The 20,075-nt window shown below is 37.7% G+C and overlaps 1 protein-coding gene across 2 annotated transcripts in view; it reads right to left on the bottom strand.

Annotated features, from left to right (window-relative positions):
* The window catches only part of PTPRK (protein tyrosine phosphatase receptor type K), a 570,706-nt gene that overhangs the window by 283,950 nt on the left and 266,681 nt on the right, over nucleotides 1-20,075 (bottom strand). For both annotated transcript variants that reach the window (XM_047758978.1, XM_047758985.1), the window contains exons 4-5: nucleotides 5,096-5,177; nucleotides 2,426-2,541 (exon numbers count right to left, since the gene is read on the bottom strand). In XM_047758978.1, the coding sequence (XP_047614934.1) occupies nucleotides 2,426-2,541; nucleotides 5,096-5,177 (198 nt within the window). The remainder of the gene's footprint in view (nucleotides 1-2,425; nucleotides 2,542-5,095; nucleotides 5,178-20,075) is intronic.

Raw genomic sequence — 20,075 nt, 5'->3', positions numbered from 1 at the left:
TACTCACTCAAATGATACAGATGTCAGTTGTATCCATATATCTACATCTTTATCTGTGTACCACAATCTTATTTATTTGAAAACATCCCTAAACTGAGTATTTGGTCATTTTCAATATTTCTTAAATATGGAGAAGAATGATTTAAAAGACTAAATTAAGGTAATTTAAGTGGTATTATTAAAAAAGGCAGAAAAGGAGTTCCCGTCGTGGCGCAGTGGTTAACGAATCCAACTAGGAACTATGAGGTTGCGGGTTCGGTCCCTGCCCTTGCTCAGTGGGTTGACGATCCGGCGTTGCCGTGAGCTGTGGTGTAGGTTGCAGACGCGGCTCGGATCCCGCGTTGCTGTGGCTCTGGCTTAGGCCGGTGGCTACAGCTCCGATTCAACCCCTAGCCTGGGAACCTCCATATGCCGCGGGAGCGGCCCAAGAAATAGCAACAACAACAACAACAAAAAAGACAAAAAGACAAAAAAAAAGGAAGAAAAGCTTTTTCATCAGTAAGGCGAATATGTAAACCGTGGAAGAACTGGGCAATCTCAATGTCAAAATAGACAAGAAATACATAAATTTACCTTGGAAAATGTAAAGGGAAAGAAGAGAGGAAAAAATAAAGTAGAATAGAAATCGAACAGAATGTATTTATCTCTCATCTTTAGTTGAAAAATGGCAAGAGGGAAATTTTTAAAAATTAGAATGAAATGGGTCAATCTACAAAATAGGAAACAATAAATCAGCAGTATTTTTACTGCAACCCCCTCCGAGCAGTAGGGCCAAAAAGTCTTCATTCCACAAGGCAGCTGGTATCTAAGTACACAAAACTCTTTTTATTTCAATGTCACATTAAATCCTACAGCATAAAACTAGGGGCAGGCTGGAGAGTTTCTGGTTCTCCAAGACAAGACTATATGGATCACAAAATCGAATGCCAACAATGCCCCTACCTAAATGAAAAAGTATTAGCAAAATCATTAGAAAATTATCTAAAAACACTTTTAACACTAATTATTTAGGTTTAGAGAGAAAGTAAGAAGGATTCTGACTTGATATTTAGCTGATGAAACGGGTTGCACATTATACAATACACTCTCCAGGAAGAATTATCTTACATTTCAATATCAGTAGAGGAAATTAGCATAATCACAAGGGGAAAAAAAAAGGAGGGATTTCATTTTCTTTTCACATATTCAGTATGATATCCTGATACCCACATGTCAAGTAAATTATAAAAGTAGTGATAATTAGATTTATATGAAAATATACATGTTACAACATCCAACTGGATGTGGGAATTGAATGAGAAAACACATTCACAACACCCAGTACAATATCAGGCATTATACTAGGTATAATTTCAATAATCATTTATTATAATCATTACCCCAACCTCATGCAGCCTAACAATGATCCTCAACATTAATTTTACCTCTCTAAAGATATCATAAAATAAAGCCTGGTGTCTATGTTCAAGAAACTAAGCTAATGATTTCCCTTTTTGGTCTCTATTGGCATTCTCAGGAATTTAAAATTCTAACTAATTACATCCCTTTCTTCATTCTGATGCAAATAGAATTAAAAATAATAATAATAAAGGTGCACAGAGAATATTATTACTTACATTCTAGCTTCAAATATTTAGCTCAACAGTCATCTGTCCTAAGTCCAGCCTCAAAGCTTTAGAGCTGCTCTTAGCTCCTCCCAGCCCCCAGTCCCCAGGTCCCTCCATCCTAGGATTGACAGATATCCTTGGAAGGCATGGCTAATTCCTTAGTCTCTGCTTTCTCAGATTCTTTTAAAGCTCTTTATAGGCACCATTTACATTCCCCCAACATGTATGCTAGATTGCAATTTATTAAATACACATTTATTGAGGATTTAATATGTGAGAAGCAAATATCTTGTCCTCAGATCTGTGATTAACCCTTAATCACAAAAATACTAAAAAAAAAAAAAAATTAATTGGCTCTCTTCCAATTCACATTTCCAGAAATACTCCCAAATGTTTCTTAAAATACTTTTAAAATATGTATCAGAGCATGACAGTTCCTACTAAAGTACTACACTCTTGCAAGTTGTGTTTCAAAATATTAAATGAGGCAATTTTCATTGTTTCCCTGTTTGGAATGGATCTAGAAAAATTGTTTCTGCAGTTTGGACATGATATTAGAGAATCATTAGGTTTCACAAGAAACGAACCTGAATACTTATTAACTATACACTGTCATATTTGTATTCATATTCCAAAAATGGAAATATCTGAAATGAATCTGTAGCCAATTAAATCAAACTTACACAAAAGACAACCTGTCACATACATATACGCCTACCTTCCCCACTGCCAACCTTCCACACACACAGGGAAAAAGAATTTGTGAATTTTTAAAAAATCAAATGTACCCTTTAGCTCAGCGGCCAACTTAGCCTTACCTGCAGCCATAACTTGTTATGCACAGCATCTCTCCCTGTAGCAATACACTGAAATGTAGCATTCTGCCCTGCATTGACCTCTACGTCCCCCAGACGGAGGAAATGAGGAGATTTATCTGTGAAGGCAAGGGAAAAAAAAAATTATTTTTTCCACATGAAGAAAACTTGCCCAGTTACTTTTTCTCAACAGAATAATGTTGTTAATACTCTTACCTTTGGCCAAGACTAATGCCATATAGAAGAAAATTGCTTTTCCTTTGTGCTGAAAGACACCGCTGGCTCTCTCTCTCTTACTCTGTTCTTTTTTTTTTTTCCAGTAGCTCTAGTACTCACTGCCCCATAATTGCTAGAACACTGTTCTATACATAGTGAGCCCCAACAGCTACTCAATTACTGCTAGAGAATCCCCTTAGCATTTTGCATATGGGTGATAACAAAACTAGTTACAAGGCAAAGCAAGCAAAAGAGATCAAACAGGTACAAAGCAGAGCATAATAGAAAACTATAGGGAAAACACAGAATGATATCACAAATACTGACATATACAGTTCTGCTGAGCTATTACGTTAAACTTTAAGCAGTTAGATCTTTCCTTTTTTTAAAATTTTAATGGCTATAATCCTCTAGTACTTCAAAGAACAAGGGACAGTTCTTCCTCTCAAATAGAGTATCAGCTTAACTGTTACAGTCCTAAGAAAGTTACCCAAAAGAAATATTAGACCAACAAAAAAGTAATGACTGCAGTCAAAATATACATGAGTTACATGACTGTCAAGTAAGTGTTCTCTATAAGTACCTTTTAAAACTGAAGTTTATTCATATTTTCAACTGAAGGTAAATATAAACACAAAAAGCTAAGCTTCACTGAATAGAAGAAAGCGCATGGAGGACCATATTACAATGAAACTATTGTCGTGTTCGATTTATAATTTTTTTTAAATTATTTACTCATGAAAGCTTTTCTTTAACCTCTCTCTTTCAAGAAGTATAAATGAACAGTAGATGGACACAGTGATCTCGTATATGAATGGACTGAAGGAATTTAGTCAACCAATCTTGAGTGAGATAATCTTGTTCTCCTTTTTCTTAGAATACACCACATGGAATAAACCCTTAGACCCTCACCTGCTACATCTTTCTCCAGTACCTCAGCTCAGTAGGTGCTTCGGGAAAAGGAATGCTTGCACTGGAACACAAGTTAGAACAGTGGTTCTCAAACTGCCAACTCAAGAGCAGTATTACCTGTGAACTAATTGGAAATGCAAACTCTCAGGCTCCACCCCAGCCCTATGAATTCCGAATGGAGGGGGGCAGGGATGTGCAAGTAATCTGTGATTTGCCACAGCCTGTCAGTGATTCTGATGCACACTGAGGTTTGACAACCAGTTAGCAGGAACACAAGCCTTAGCCATTGGCATGGCATGGTGGCGGCCCTTGTACAAGTTGCTTATAAAGTATTAGAGAATTTCCATCACAAGAATTACTGAACAGATCATCCAGAATTCATGGGCCCTATAAAACACTGCTATTAGGAGACACAGCTAAAGTCTGAATTTATGCCAGTCGTTTTATGCCTGGCTCTATCGAATGCAGGCAATAATTGTCTTTCAGAGTATGTGATGTAAACACAAATTTAGTTACACCACCTGAAGACCAGCCAATGTGAATCTAAGGACATACAAAACAGTATGTTAATAAATTGAGTTTCTTGTTTTGTGTGTTTTCTATTGCTTTGTTGTTTAATATGAATTGGCCAAATTTTATTATGACATAAAAAAATTAGTCCTAACTACAGAATTATTTCATTTTCTTCATTTCACTCAACTTTCAAGTTAGCAGATCACATAAGTTAGTGAGGCTTCTTTTTATTAAACACGCCATTGAACTCTGATTTGCTATTCTTTGCTTTCCTAGACAATTTAATAATACCAAAAGATAGAACAAGTCCTATCAGGAGTTTCATTTATATTTTTTACTTTGTTCTGATAAGAAAACAAAAATTCAACTAAAAATAAAGATCTAATTGGTTTTATCAGGGGATTCATGACTCATATAACAGCCTATCTAGCAACTAGAAGACAGATCCAAGGGGTTGTACAAAGTGGAAGGTTTTTATAAGAAAAGGGGTGGTGCAATGGAGCTATCTGCAAAAAGGAAAAGAAATAATTAGTTTTGGGTCAGGATAACTTCTCTGGGGCAAAAAAGGAACAGAAGAGTTTTATCATGAAAATCACCTCTTCTTCCTCTGGGGGATGGAGAGGAACCACAGGACAGACTACCTTACTGGAACTCAAGACTGGTCAATCAAGATTACATTTCTGGAAACAGCTGAAACTGCCATTAGATCAGGTATAAATCTAGGTTTGGTATCATGGGCTTTTAGCACAAGTGATGCCAATTTGGGACAGTGGTTTTCCTTTGAACAATTTTCAGTAACTAAATAATTAAAAGAATCCTTTAATATGTGTAGTACGATTAGTTACAAATCTGAAAACGATTTGATTCAAAAACTCTAGAATTATTTCGGTGTTGTTTTAGAGCTGAAGAGAAGGTTGGGAGTAATAACAAAAGAGACAGCAATGACCAAGTGATAAATAATCAATAGTCACTGTCAATATAAGACAAGTGCTGAAAGGATATTGAAGAATACAATTCTTAATCACAACCTACCACAAGGATAACTCAGGACTTGGATGTCGTCAATGGCAATATAACCACTTCTCCCACCTGAGACTTCGGCTTCAAATATTACCTGTCAGGAAGAAATAGAAAAAAAAATTACGACAATCATTTTTAAGGAATTTCCACAGTGAAAGAACAGCTATAACACACTTAAGAAAAATAAAATTTAACCTTTGTCCTACAAGAATTAAAACTTTATCTTATAATGTCATTTCCTAACTGTTGTATAGGTAGACAAAAATTTTTGAAGAACAACTAACCTACTGAGGTCAAGTAACCCACACCAAACGTTTAAAGCAACTGCTATTAAGTATTGTTAGATTCCCTGAATGGGTGATATATAAGCAGAATGAATAGGCAGATACAGCAAATCTCATATCCTTAAATTTTCCCTTATTGATTTCTCCCATTTTTGTTATTTATTTAACACACATTGAACATCTACAATGTACCAAGCAGTATGCTCACCAGCAAAGACATCAACTGACCTAAGCTTTTTTAAATAGCTGAATTATTAAAAACTGAGGTCATCATATTGATTAGTGGCATTCCAGGCAACGGGAACCATACACAATAGAACATAATAGAACTTTGTGTTTGGGAAACTAAATCAATGTGAAATATATGACTACAAAGACACAAGAGGAAAGAGATAAACTTAGAGAGGTAGGCATGGAAGACCTTATATAACTTGAGAGTGAGTCAGGATTATATCAATGAGTCAATGGCTAATCAATTTTTTAAAAATTAAATAAATATTATTATTGATACATATTTGAAAAAATAGTTGAAATAAATATCTAACAAACATTTTTAAAAATAAATGTTCAAAATGAAGAATAACACACAGTGCTGAATTGTGCTATATGTTGGGTGATATTTAGTGTCTTGGAGCTTTTTAAATCCCAAGATTTCAAACAGAGGGGTTTCACCATGAACCCTGATTCCAATATGATCATTACCACACACCTGATAACAACCGCTAGTAATAAAATCTCAATAATGAAAGATGGAGGCCAAGCTTGGGCATATAATTGAGCTGTTGAATCTCAGTTTATCTGTAGAATGATGATGATTCTTGTTGTGCCTACTCTGTGAGGTAATTATGAAAATAAAGTGAGATACAAGTTGTAAAAAAAAAAAAAATCAATGTTCAAATAGAAGCTCACAACTGAGAATTTTATTATTACAGTCAATGACAGAACTTCACAAGCCTTTTCTTAATAACATGTGTTGTGACTTTTCAAGAGAAAACAGATTTAGCATGCCACCTTTCAACATATTATTTGACTGTGGGCTCCTCCATTTGTACAAATGCGTAGGTTATCTTTGGAGTATTTTGCAAAACACTTTAGAAAAAATGTACTGGAAGTGCTGTTTAAAGCAGGAATAAAATATAATCAAATTGATCTATCAAAATATATATTTGGCTAAAAGATGAAGAATGGCCCCAAAGAAGATAAGACTAGAAACAGACAGTCAGATAATATTCTAGCAGCAGTAGAAAAAAAGAAAAAAGAAAACGATAGGATAAATAAACAATGCCTAAAAATAAAAAAATAAAAAAAACAGACAAATAGAACTTATTGATTCAATAGTTGCAGAGAAATAATAGGACAATTCTGATTCCTGGCTTGGGTCCATAGATGGAAAATGCTATTATCTATTGTCAGGAAGGGGTAAATTTCCCTCTCTACCTCTCATGACTTCCTGTGACAGGACTAATAATAAAATTGACACAAGACAGATTAACAGGAGAAAAAGATCGAGTTTTCACACTAAGATCTCAGAGAAATGGGACCTAAGAAGAGACCAAAGCAGAGGCAGCTTTTATGCCTTTTAGACAAAGAAACAATAAATTTGCTAGGAAGTGACAAGACAAAGAAAGGTTTGGGTTCCTCAACTAGGGAAGAACCTAAGCAGAGTTTGGACCTGAGGTAGTAAATTAGAGAAGTAACAAGATATGTTTATACAGGCTTTTCGGCTCCAAATTCCCTCTCTGGTGATAAGGCTGTCTTTCTACCTCCAAATGTAGAGGATGCAACTTTCACATGAGAGATTTATTTCCTGCCTTCAGGGAGATAGAAAGGAGAGTCAGAGTGTAGTACCTCTTTGCACTGGCCTTTTCTTAAATAACTAATTCAACGTAAAAAAGTATACCACTGAGGCACATTTGGGGGCAGTCTACCCTGTGCCCCAGCACTGTCAGGATCCCTAACCAGATACAGAAAAAGGTACAAATTTGAGCAGAAGATAACTAAGTACATTTCTGACATTACAGATTTAATAAGCCTTGGACACATATGGGGTGAACAGTTGAGACAACTAGGCAGATACATCTGTCACAGACCAAGAGGGTCTAAAATAAAGCTTGAGATTTCAAAGTCATCATCATGGAAGCGAGTAAGCTCTTAACCACTTATTTTAAAGTTATTTGAAAGTTCAACTTATTTGGAAGTTAAGGGGATCAGTGTGTGAGATGGCCTAGGAAGATAAAGAGGATAAGGGAAAACAAGAAGACAGCCAGCAGAAGAGGCCCACAACATAATAATGGTCGAGGCAGGAAGAGAAGTATCAGGAGGCTTCAGGCAGGTCCACGCTCCCACCAAAAGGGTTAGAAAAGGCCAGATAAAGTATAAGAACCATAATTTTAAAAATCAGATATGTGCATAAACAATGGCATCTGGATAAACATAAACGTAAATTTTAGGAAGACAGGGTCTCTCCAATGGGATCCCATGACCTCCTTTCCCATAATCTTCATGAATATTTGCCAATCCTGGATTCCGGCGGTGGTTCTAGCTCAGTACAGACTTAGGGGCTCTATGGGAGAAAGGGAAATTACTGAAGCTTGCTGTTAACTGTGTAGAAATAAAACAACAAATAGAAGTTTGAGAATCTGCATAAAGTAGATGTAGGCTATGGTAAAATAAAAGGTCACGAAAAACTTTAAAAAGTATAAGTTAAAGTTGGTCATTAGGAATTCTCCGGTAACTTGTGACACACAGTTTCTCTAAAGTCTGATTGACTCAGCTCATAATAACAATTAACATTTATTGAGCACTCACTGTATTCAAGAGACTGTTCTAAGTGAGCATGTGTGTTGAGGCTCACATCTGCAGTTGTTTCCCTCTCTCTCCCCCTCCCTCCCTCCCTCTCTCTCTCTTTCCCTCCCTCCCTCTCTCTCTCTTTCCCTCCCTCCCTCTCTCTCTTTCTCTCCACACACATGCACTCATTTAATTTTCACTACAATCATATGAGGTAGGTAACATTTTTATCCTCAATTTCAAGTTAGGTGACTGCACCAAAGTCTAACAGATAACAAGTGGTAGAGCCAGGGATGGACCTAAACCAGCCCCCAGGGTTCCAATCTTCCATCAGGCTCACTACGCTTTCTCTCAAGATAGAAAAACAAACACAATAGAACATTTCCTTAAATAGCCTTTCAATGTCCTTTGAAAGTCTAAATGTTTAAGTGTCATTTTAAATTGCAAACTAAATATATATCATATTGACTAAATAGCAGAATTATCAGCATTCCCAGTCTCATATAATAACCTACATCCACCACCACAAAGCCAGTGACAAGGGGACACAGTAGGCTGGGTAGTAGTTTCATTTTCACTTCAAACACTCCCATCATCAACTAGCTCCTGCGTTACTTCTTTTCTACTTCAAATCTGCCCTTTATGACTATTAATTTCATTGGAATAAATTGACGCTAAGAAGTGGAAGAATGAGATCTTTGTGGGAAAACAAATGTTTCATGATAAAAGGAAGGCTAATCTAAAATACAGGATACACGTGTGTGTGTGTGTGTGTGCACACACGTGTGTTACTTGTACATTATGACTTGCATATCATGTAAATGTATTCAATATGAGAACAATTGTCACATCGCTTTCTAAACCATTGGAACAAAGGCTTAGCAAGAAATAGAAGAAAAGAATCAGACATTAAATAATATATAACTTGAAGCAGCTGTGATATAGATCATCTTTGGATGAGAAAACTTGTATTAAACTCCCAACTCTCTGTTTACAAATTCTTGAGCAAATTTTAGATCCAAGTCCCAACTCTCTAATATGGAGATAATGCAACTTTATAAAGTTTTATGAGGATTCAATAGGAGCATCTGTAAAAGTGCTGTATAAACCAAAAGGTAAGATAATAAACATTGTTAATATACGAGATTTGTATAAATGTATCCAGGAACACAAGTTTGACTGGCCTGAATGTGAGTTCAAGCAAAGGGAAGGTATAGAAAGAAAAAAAAAACTTTTTAGTTATTTTCGGAAAAAAATACATTCTTATAAACAGACCACACATCTGGGTAAGAATCAGTTCATTGTTTCAGTTTTATTGCAGTCAGCATTAATTAAATTATTTTACTTCTTGGCTTATCTCCTAGCTTTACTTTCTCAAATTGTTTCACCTTCTTGGCCTCATGTAGGTGATAAGTTTAAAGATGTTTACTACACCCCTGAGGAAAAGTTTCTTAATTTGTTCATTTATATTGAGCTCTATTCTGGACCATAAATTTAAGCCTTGATTTAAAAAGGAATGAAAGAAGTCTTTAATAAAGAAAAAAATGTTTCTCTTCTTTAGTGACCTCATTTTCTCTGCTAAGCGTTGTCTATGCCTCATTAACGAGAGCTAGAGGAAATTTCTAAGATCAAATTCCTTTACTGCTCAGGATCTAATCAACTTTATCACTTCAACAGAGCCCTCACCTTGTATGGCTCTTTTGTCCACTCAGGGAAAACCAATCTCAACAGCTTAATTACGCAAAACTCGCTTGGGCTAATGCTTCGGTCAGAGCTAATGCCTGGTGTCAAGTAGTCAACCAGGGCTTCCCAAGAGAAGAGAGCAATGGAAGCCACACCAGATGTCAACCTGAACCCATCCAGGAGACCAGCCTGGGAACAGAATGGAAGGACTCTGCTTTTAACGCTGTTTCCACTCCACCCCATTACCCAAAATACTGAAGGTGATGATTCCAATCAAATTTTTGCTACTCCAGCAACGTTCTTGGATTATTAACTAAATAAGTGAAATAAAGTCGAATTAAACGAGGGAAGGAGACAAACTCTAAAGAACAAGAACAGCTTTATCCTTTGGCAAACTAAATTAATGCAGAAGTACCCCATATAATGAAAAATTAAATTCAGAGTCAGGAAGCCTAGAATCTAGTTGTTGGTCTACCAGCACATGCAACTCATGCAATTTATTTAAGTGTATGTTCATAGCCTCAGATGGGCAGTATTTGCCTTGCCTATATCACAGGTTTGTTGTGAAAGCTGAATGGTGTATATGAAACGACTGTTATATAAAATGATTAAATGATATAAAATGCCATGTAGGATAAAATGTGGATACAAGAATAATCTAAAGTTAAATATTGCACTTAACTTTCTTTCAATATATCATAGTGTTAAAAGTGTAGGCTCCAAAGTCAGATTTATATATAATTCACATTCTTTAAGTGTTAACTTTAACTTATGGAAAAACATATGAAAAAGGTATTCACCTCCACGTTAAGGGAGGAGTAAATGAGATAATTCACATGACCCATTCAGCACATCTTCTGGTACAGAGTTCTAGGTTAAGGGGCACCACTGCCATCATGGGAAGAAAACAACCGTAAAAGACACAAAGTACTACAATGAAATTTCTTCCCATTCCCTTCTCTCCCTTAAAAAACTCAATCAAGGAGTTCCTGTCGTGGCTCAGCAGAAATGAATCTGACTAGAATACATGAGAACGCAGTTTCAATCCCTGGCCTCGCTCAGTAGATTGAGGATCCAGCATTGCCACGTGCTGTGGTATAGGTTGCAGACGCTGCTCTGATCTGGCGTGGTTGTGGCTATGGTGTAGGCCAGCGGCTACAGCTGCCATTTGACCCCTAGCCTGGGAACCTCCATATGCCATGGGTGTAGCCCTAAAAAGTCCAAAAAAAAAAAAAAATACTCAACCCCTTGCCCTGAATTTGAAAAAAAAAAAAAAAGAATAAACTGTTATTTTATTTCCATAAATTACCTCACCTTTGTTTTTGCGATTTGAATTTTAAAACATTGACTATTGTTAATGTAAAGTTCAAAGTAAATTAAACATTTGCCTTCAAAGAGTAAATGGACCAAAATCAAACTCTATTTCTTTTTTTTTGTTTTGTTTTGTTGTTGTTGTTATTGTTGCTGTTGTTGCTATTTCTTCGGCCGCTCCCACGGCATATGGAGATTCCCAGGCTAGGGGTCGAATCGGAGCTGTAGCCACCAGCCTACGCCAGAGCCACAGCAACGCGGGATCCGAGCCGCGTCTGCAACCTACACCACAGCTCACGGCAACGCCGGATCGTTAACCCACTGAGCAAGGGCAGGGACCGAACCCGCAACCTCATGGTTCCTAGTCAGATTCGTTAACCACTGCGCCACGACGGGAACTCCCTCAAACTCTATTTCTAAATATTCATGTCCGGGGAGCTCCCTGGTGGCTCAGCATGTTAAGGATCAAGGATTGTCACTTCTGTGGCTCAGGCTTAATCCTTGGCCCTGGAACTTCCACATGCCACAGATGTGGCCAAAACACACACACTCTCACACACACACACACACACACACACACACACACACACTAAATGTCCATGTCCAAATTTTGATAATGAATAAAATAGTCATTGGTACCACAACCCAAGGTGTCTAAGGCTGCAGGCCCATGTATATCAGTGCTAGGAAAGCACATACATCTACATTTCTGATAACAATGTGAAGCCTCAAAGTCAGGAGCTGTGCTTGATTTAATTTTGTGTCCTCAAGCTTATTCATAATACCTGGCAGAGAGTAAACATTCCACAGATGCTAGCTCAACAACAACAACAACAAATTATACAACGATATATATACACACACATACAATGTATAACATCTATGAACAAAAGTACATCATCATCATTAAATATAATTGACTTTTCTCTCCTGTAAACGCTAAACATTGGATATTCAGGGATCCATTCTAGGCCACCTTTTCTCTTTTACCACACTTTCCACCCTGACAGGATTCAAGAAGATGAGCTAGCAAAAAGAGAGAAGATGGAAATAAAGTGTATCGAGATATGAAAGGGAAATGGAGATACAATCTGAAGTGGAGACGGTATCAGGACCTAATGCTGATCAAACATCAAGTAAAACTGAGATTAAACATACCCCTTATATATTCTTACAACTGCAAGTTCATGCTCTCTGACCAACATGCTCCTAATTGCCCCAAACCCCAGATCCTGGTAACCACCTTTCTAGACTCTGTTTCTGAGTTTGGCTTTTGTAGATTCCATGTATACATGATGTCATGGCAAAGTATACAAAGTATACACTTTAGTTATAAAGTGAATAAGTTCTGGGAATCTAATATACAGCATAGCGGTTATTTTTAACATCACTGTATTATACACTTGAGAGTTGCTAAGCAAGTAGATCTTAAATGTTCCCACCACAAAAAGGAAATGGCAGTTATGGGAGCTCCCATTATGGCTCAGCAGGTTACAAACCCGACTAGTAACCATGAGGATGGAGGTTCAAAACCTAGCCTCACTCAGCGGATGAAAGATCTGGTGCTGCCATGAGGTGCGGTGTAGGTTGCAGATGCAGTTCAGATACAGCATTGCTGGGGTTGTGGCAGAGGCCGGCAGCTGCAGCTCTGATTCAACCCCTAGCCTGAGAACTTCCATATGCCACAGGTGTGTTTTTAATAAGGAAGGAAGGAAAGAAGGAAAGAAGGAAGGAAGGAAAGAAAGAAAGAAAGAAAAAGAGAGAGAGAGAGAGAGAGGGAGGAAGGGAGGGAGGGAGGGAGAGAGAGATAGAGAGAGAGAGAGAGAGAAAGAAAGAAAGAAAGAAGAAAGAAAGAAAGAAAGAAAGAAAGAAAGAAAGAAAGAAAGAAAGAAAGAAAGAAAGAAAAGAAAAGAAAGAAAGAAAGACAGAGAAAAGAAGGAAGGAAAAGAAATGGTACTTATGTGACATGATGGTGTTATCTAACTCCATAAATGGTAAACAGTCTGCAATATATACTTACAGCAAATCAACACACTGTACATCTTAAACTTAATACTATACATCAATTATATCTCAAGAAAGTTGGGAAAATCCACTCCTTCATTAAATCCATCTTCATTAAACAAAGATGAAGCGAGCAGAGGACTGAAGATGACTGTGATCCTCCTATAGGAAGTTTGCCTGAATTGGTGGAGAAATTTCATCAAGGACAGAAGAAGATACAGGATCAACGGAAGCATTCAACTTTTTATTTTATTTTTATGATTTTTATTTTTTCTATTATAGTTGATTTACAGTGTTTTGTCAATTTCAACTGTACAGAAAAGTGACCCAGTCATATGTATGTATATATTCAATATGGTAGAGAATGTTTTGGGTGTACATGAGATAAGTGATAACAGTTGGTGTGAGATCAGATATCATGGGATCCAAAACATAGGGCCAAGGAGGGGCTCTACTTCTTGTATAAAATGAGAAAAGAAAGATAGGATGAATGAAGATAAAGTCAATTTGTAGGACTGGTAGATAAGGGAATTTCTACTGCATGACCTCAGTTTCCTCAGCTATAAGGGGGTGGACTGGTAGGAAGGATTGGTTGGTGTTTGGAGAGAACTGAATGGAGTAAAATGGAGAGGAGAGGAGAAAGGGAACTGAACAGACAAATGTAGGAGGATCTCCAGGAATGCTGTGGCCCCGGGTGAAGCTGGTGACTATGGATTTCTAGTGATCCCAATCTACCACGGAGTTTGATTCTCATGATTAATCGAGCAGAAAGAGCTGAGTTCACATGATGGTCAGAAAGCGAGAGCTTACATGTATAGTTGGAACACTTGTGTGATGGCATAAGATCTGTTTAACAAGAGCAGAGGGTTAAAATAAGGTAAGTGAGTGCCTTTTGGAGATGAAGTAAAATAAGGAAGGTGATTTTTGTCAATGAGGAGATGAAGAAACTGTCAAGGAAATGTCCACAAACATACTGAAGCCATCAGGATGATGGTGGGTGTTGGGAGTGAAGAAGGCAAGTCTGTCACCAGCACTAAAGTCCAGGATGAATAAAAGAAAATGACTTGGGAGCCAGAGGAAGACAACAATGAGGATGACGGCATGGTTCAAAGGAAAGAAACTCAAAGGGGCAAGGCTGTTTCCTATTACCTGATCCTAGGTGACAAAGGAATTAATATCTGCTCTTTTAGACTATTTGGGAAGAAGTGTCCTCAGGCTAGAACCACAAAGAGAGGAAGATTATTATTATTATAAAATTAATTGGCTAAATACATTTCCAAAGTTTATCTCCCCTATTGAAATATAAGCTCATTGAGAGCAGGGACCTCTCTTCTTCCCCACAGCATGAGTGAACCACAAGAATCCTATTGAAAAATTGGGTCTTGGAAAGAGTTCAACATGTTACAGAAAACAACTGTGCATCATTGATTCGAGTTAATAGTTTTGCCTTCAGGGGAATTAAGGGATAAGGTATTTAATTCACTTTTACCCAACTCATAAAATTTTGCTGACATACTAAAATGACTCTCCCTTAAGAAAGTTCCAGGAGTTCCCATCGTGGCACAGTGGTTAACGAATCCGACTAGGAACCATGAGGTTGCGGGTTCGATCCCTGCCCTTGCTCAGTGGGTCAAGGTTCCAGCGTTGCCGTGAGCTGTGGTGTAGGTCGCAGACGCGGCTCGGATCCTGTGCTGCTGTGGCTCTGGCGTAGGCTGGCAGCTACAGCTCCGATTCAACCCCTAGCCCGGGAATCTCCATATGCTGCCAGGAGCGGCCCAAGAAATGGCAAAAAGACAAAAAGACCAAAAAAAAAAAAGAAAGTTTCAGATAATTTTCCCAAGCCAATTTAGAAATCATGAAAACATAATCACTTCCCTTGAATAGTTAAATAATACTGTAGGAATAAATTCCTGCTTATAGACCCTTTATATTGAATAAATCAAATATCTATGTGGAAACTTCGAAATCTGGAATCTGGTTTCTTTTCAAATGTGAAAGTATTCTATTTCTGGTCATACTTAAAGATTAATATTGACACAACTGGCAGGTGATACCAAAAGTCCAACATACAACTAGCAGTTGCTGTCACTCACTGTAGCTCCCTTCACAGGCACTGTCAGTCTGGGGTTCTGCTTTCTCAGTAAGGATTTGCTGAAAGTATTACAGAAAAGGAGCTACTCCCTGTTTGACGCCAGCATGCCAGGCTGAGTTATGTAACAGCTGGTTTCTAAGAGTCCAACATGTGAAATGCCTTCACTAAAGGCCTGGGGGTTCTCTGAAACTGACATATTCTTAAGAGCCCTTGCCTATTTGTTGCTTACTTATTTAGTTCCTGAAAAAGATAAATACCTACAATGGCAAGAGATACCTGGATAAAATATGTAAGCAAAAGAAATACTGGTATATTTTTGGCTTCTTGCAAGAGTAATTAGAGGATTCTAATTATAATGCCTTCTAAAAATGGATGGCAGTTAAGACATAAAAGAATGGACTGATTCTAAAACTATTTCATATTTCAGCTTTTAGCCATCCTTAGCACCTCCATGACTTATAAGTATGTAAAAACCCAAAATCAATTATTTTCTGTAAGATGTCCTGGTATTAAATACAGCCAGTTTCTTAGAAGGACTAGTCCTGTCAACACTTAATATTAGGACTACACAGTCTGTAGAGAGTAATGAGGGTTCCAGAGAGTCTAGAACCCATACTGTTACATGATACATACAGGTTTTTTGTATACTTTCAAGGCCTATCATACGAGAGAAGCTACTGTATGGGTTTAGATACTGTCTTTTTTCATAGACACACACACACACACACACGCATGCGCAAGCATGCATGCAGAGTCTTATCCATCCACACACAAGTATAAAAAAATAATGACAAGTTGATTTTTGAATGCAAATTCAATGTACAGTGGAGCCAAGGTTTTTTTTTTTTTTTTTTTTTTGAGATCTTAAACAAGGCCCAGGGATTTGGCCATTAGAAATCTCCTGCTCATTTTTTTTTGACTTTTTTTATTCCTCAATGAATTTATTACATTTATAGTACAATGATCATCACAATCCAATTTTATAGCATTTCCAACCCACAACCCCAGTGCATCGCCCCACCCCCCGAACTGTCTCCTTTGGAAACCGCAAGTTTTTTCAAAGTCTGTGAATCAGTATCTGTTCTACAAAGTTCATTCTGTCCTTTTTTCAGATTCCACATGTCAGTGAAAGCATTTGATGCTGGTGTCTCATCGTATAGCTGACTTCACTTAGCATGATAATTTCTAGATCCATCCATGTTGCTAAAAATGTTCCTTTTAATGGCTGAGTAATGTTCCATTGTGTATATGTACCACATCTTCTGGATGCACTCCTCTGTCGATGGATATTTAGTTTGTTTCCATGTCTTGGCTATTGAAAAGGGTGCTGCAATGAACAATGGAGTACATGTGTGTTTGTGAGTCGTGGTTTTCTCTGGATAGATGCCCAGGAGTGGGATTGCTGGATCAAACGGTAGTTCTATTTTGAGTTTTCCGAGGAATCTCCATACTGTTTTCCACAGTGGTTGCACCAATTTACAATCCCACCAACTGTGTAATAGGTGTTCCTTTTTCTCCACACCCTCTGCAGTACCTATTGTTTTGTAGACGTTTTGATGATGGCCATTCTGGCTGGTGTAAGGTGGTACCTCAGAGTGGTTTTGATTTGCATTTCTCTAATAATGAGTGATGTTGAACATCTTTTCATGTGTTTTTTGGCCATCTGTATGTCTTTTCTGGAGGATTGTCTGTTTAGATCTTCTGCCCATTTTTTGATGGGGTTGTCCAAGTTTTCTTGAATAAAATGTCAATGTTACAAAAATATCTTGAGAGTTTATATCCTGAGAGTTTATTTAGTTTTACCAGTGGCCTAAGTGATGAGAGGGATCGCCACATTATCTAGCCTGGATGGCAACATTAGGTAGAACAATACCAAGAACAACTGCAATATCCATCCAGTTGCAACCTTTCTAAGAGTGGTATTGTGTTTGCCTGATAAACAATAGAACATCAGTCAAAGCACATGCCAGTGTCCAGGAAACGGTAAAAATGCAGGACCACAGATCAAAAGGAGAAATTAAAACCAAGAGATTTCACACCAGAGTAGGCTGTATAAAAGAAAGGCCCAAAGAATGATGTTCGAGAAGGCTCTTCACTAAAATGAATATACAAGCATAGTGCATTTCTTTGCTTCAAATTAGTCCAGGGAATTGGCTATCTCTAATGTAATCACCAAAAGTATCTAGAAGATCTAAGTAAAGGAACTAACAATCATTTTTAGAGCGTAAGCCAGAATGTTTAAACTCATAACAGTCCATTGGTTACTTAAATTGCTTTTCATTCCTGAAACGTACACTTGTAAAAGATTGTCGCTGGCCTTTTTTTTTTTTTTTTTTTGTCTTTTGAGGGCTGCATCCCTCTGCACATGGAGGTTCCCAGGCTAGGGATCTAATCAGAGCTGTAGCCGCTGGCCTACGCCACAGCCACAGCCACACCAACACCAGATCCAAACTGTGTCTGTGTCCTACACCACAGGTCACGGCAACGCCGGATCCTTAACCGACTGAGCGAGGCCAGGGATCGAACCCTCAACCTCATGATTCCTAGTCAGATTCGTTAACCACTGAGCCACAGTGGGAACTACCTGTCAATGGTCTTTTTAATTTGAATAGAGACTGCCGTAGACTCATAAGTATTAAAAAACAGATGGCTCCATAATGTGGCCAAGAGACACAGAAGCAAACTGGATCTGTGAAAACAAACTTAAAGCCTGAACCAAAAATTAATAATATTTACAAAATAAATGCAAGAGGAATTTTTGTACTCTCTACAGATTCTCTATTATTCGGATGCCTTTGGGAGGAGGAAGGCATACATTGCTTCCTCAAAGAGGTATTGATATAACTCCTTTATGATAATGGAGACACACACACATATACATGCCACAGACAAAAGCATACCAAGCATAAGGCAGAGCCTCAATTCATAGCCACAACTCAAATCTCTGTACTGAGCTCATGGGGTCATTGTGAGAATTATGCACATCATTTAGAAGGTTTTTTCCTAACGTTAGCTCTTTCTTCCCTTTCCTGTCCGTCTCTGTGGACTGATTCACCATAGGCAGTGCCTTAAGACCCCAACCTTTGAGAAATAAGGCAAGAGGGCAGCTTCAGGGAGCACTCACGCCAGAGAACACAAGGAAACGTCTCGTACTTCTTTACTACTGCAGCAAACTCAGCACCACACACCCACTGCCTTTCCCACTCCTCATCTCCAATGCAAAAAATGTTCTGAACAATCCCACACTGGCTTCACTAAACTACCCTTACATAACGCCTTTTGTCATCTCAGTTTGAGGCATACTATGGGGAAGCTGGCTGAGACCAGAGACCACACTATAATGTGCCCAACTCCCCTCACTCTCAGAATCCCCAGTTCCAGGACAGGCACAGAGACCGAGCAGAATACTATATTCTCAATGCCTTTAAGTATGTATTCAGAAATAAATTGAAATAGGACCCACTATTCATGGCACGGCCTAAATATAGGTTAGGGTATGGATTTAGCAAAAAAGAGAAAAAGTCAAAAAGGCAATTCGAAGAGGGAAATGAAACAAAAGTTAACTGAAATAATCCAAGATCTAAAAATGCCATTCGTCACGTTTTTCATCCTATGGGGCTGTCCTAAAATACATAAGCAAGCAACTTACATCATAAAAGATTTGGTATAAAACTGAAAGTGGAGAAGCAAAGGCTAGCAAATTCATCAGCAAAATGTCATCTCTGTGTCTTTACTATCATAGCTCCACCATCTGGGTTATATTTTATAGTTAGTTGTCTCGGCCAAAAATAAAAGATGACTGGTTAAGGTTGCTATTTCTATCAACATGACACTGAATTACAGTACTATTTTTCCTTGCTTCTAGAGATGTGCCATTTGTCTTCCTACAACCCTCAGGCAAAGCCTTTTAAGTTTTAGCACCAACAGTCCAATCTCACACATAGCAGAAGTAGATCACTTCACTTGCACAACTATATCTGGGAAAAAAAATGCTTTCAAACTGACCCACTAGGTCTGTTCCTTGCCAAACTTAAGTGACCCTCCAGAGCTTTAATTTATATGCACAGAGCTCAATTAAAATTAAAATGAGCAGTGCAACCTATATGCACAATCACAATCTGTTGATAGCATATGCTTATATTATAGAGAAAAACAGGTTTTAAGTGAACCACCTAATCAAATGCCATTCAATAAGAAGTATAATCAGATCAGTCTACATCAAGTCAAAGTTCAACTGGATACTAAACTTGAGCCCTCACATCACAAATGCAAACATATTAATAAGTACTTGTTTTACTAAGATCATATGTAAAAATAGAACCCTTTATATTCACCCTACTCGTTTAATAATTAAGAATTTCAAAGTTACTGTATATCACCTTTCCCTCTTGAAAAACCAGGTTCGTGTGAGGGTAGAGAGAGATTTTTACACAAAGTTAATTACAGCAACCAGTTTGTGCTTAGTTGAATGTTGAGACAAATAACTCCATGAACTTTTCCCCATTTTATTTGACATGTAAATGGGCAAGAACAGTGACATCCTTGGCTCCAAGGATTACATAGCACAGATATTAATGTATAATTTAAGATGTTAGTGCATTTATCTAGCACAAAGCCTAAAGAACACTCACACATATTTATTAGGGGATGTACTTGACAATATATTTCAGGCAGCTCCCACAGATGAAAATAGTGGGAAACTTTAGAAAAAATCCTAGCCCTGCTGAAAAATGGGTGCATGAACAATGTGCATGATGCACATAGCTGCCTTGACTTTTTTTACTAATAAAAATCAAAGATCAATTAATTAAAAGTACACATTTCATTTATT

Source organism: Phacochoerus africanus, chromosome 2, assembly GCF_016906955.1.
Source record: "Phacochoerus africanus isolate WHEZ1 chromosome 2, ROS_Pafr_v1, whole genome shotgun sequence".
Lineage (NCBI taxonomy): Eukaryota > Metazoa > Chordata > Mammalia > Artiodactyla > Suidae > Phacochoerus > Phacochoerus africanus.
The sequence above is the reverse complement of the archived record's forward strand: the minus strand, read 5'-3'. Positions and strand labels throughout refer to the sequence as shown.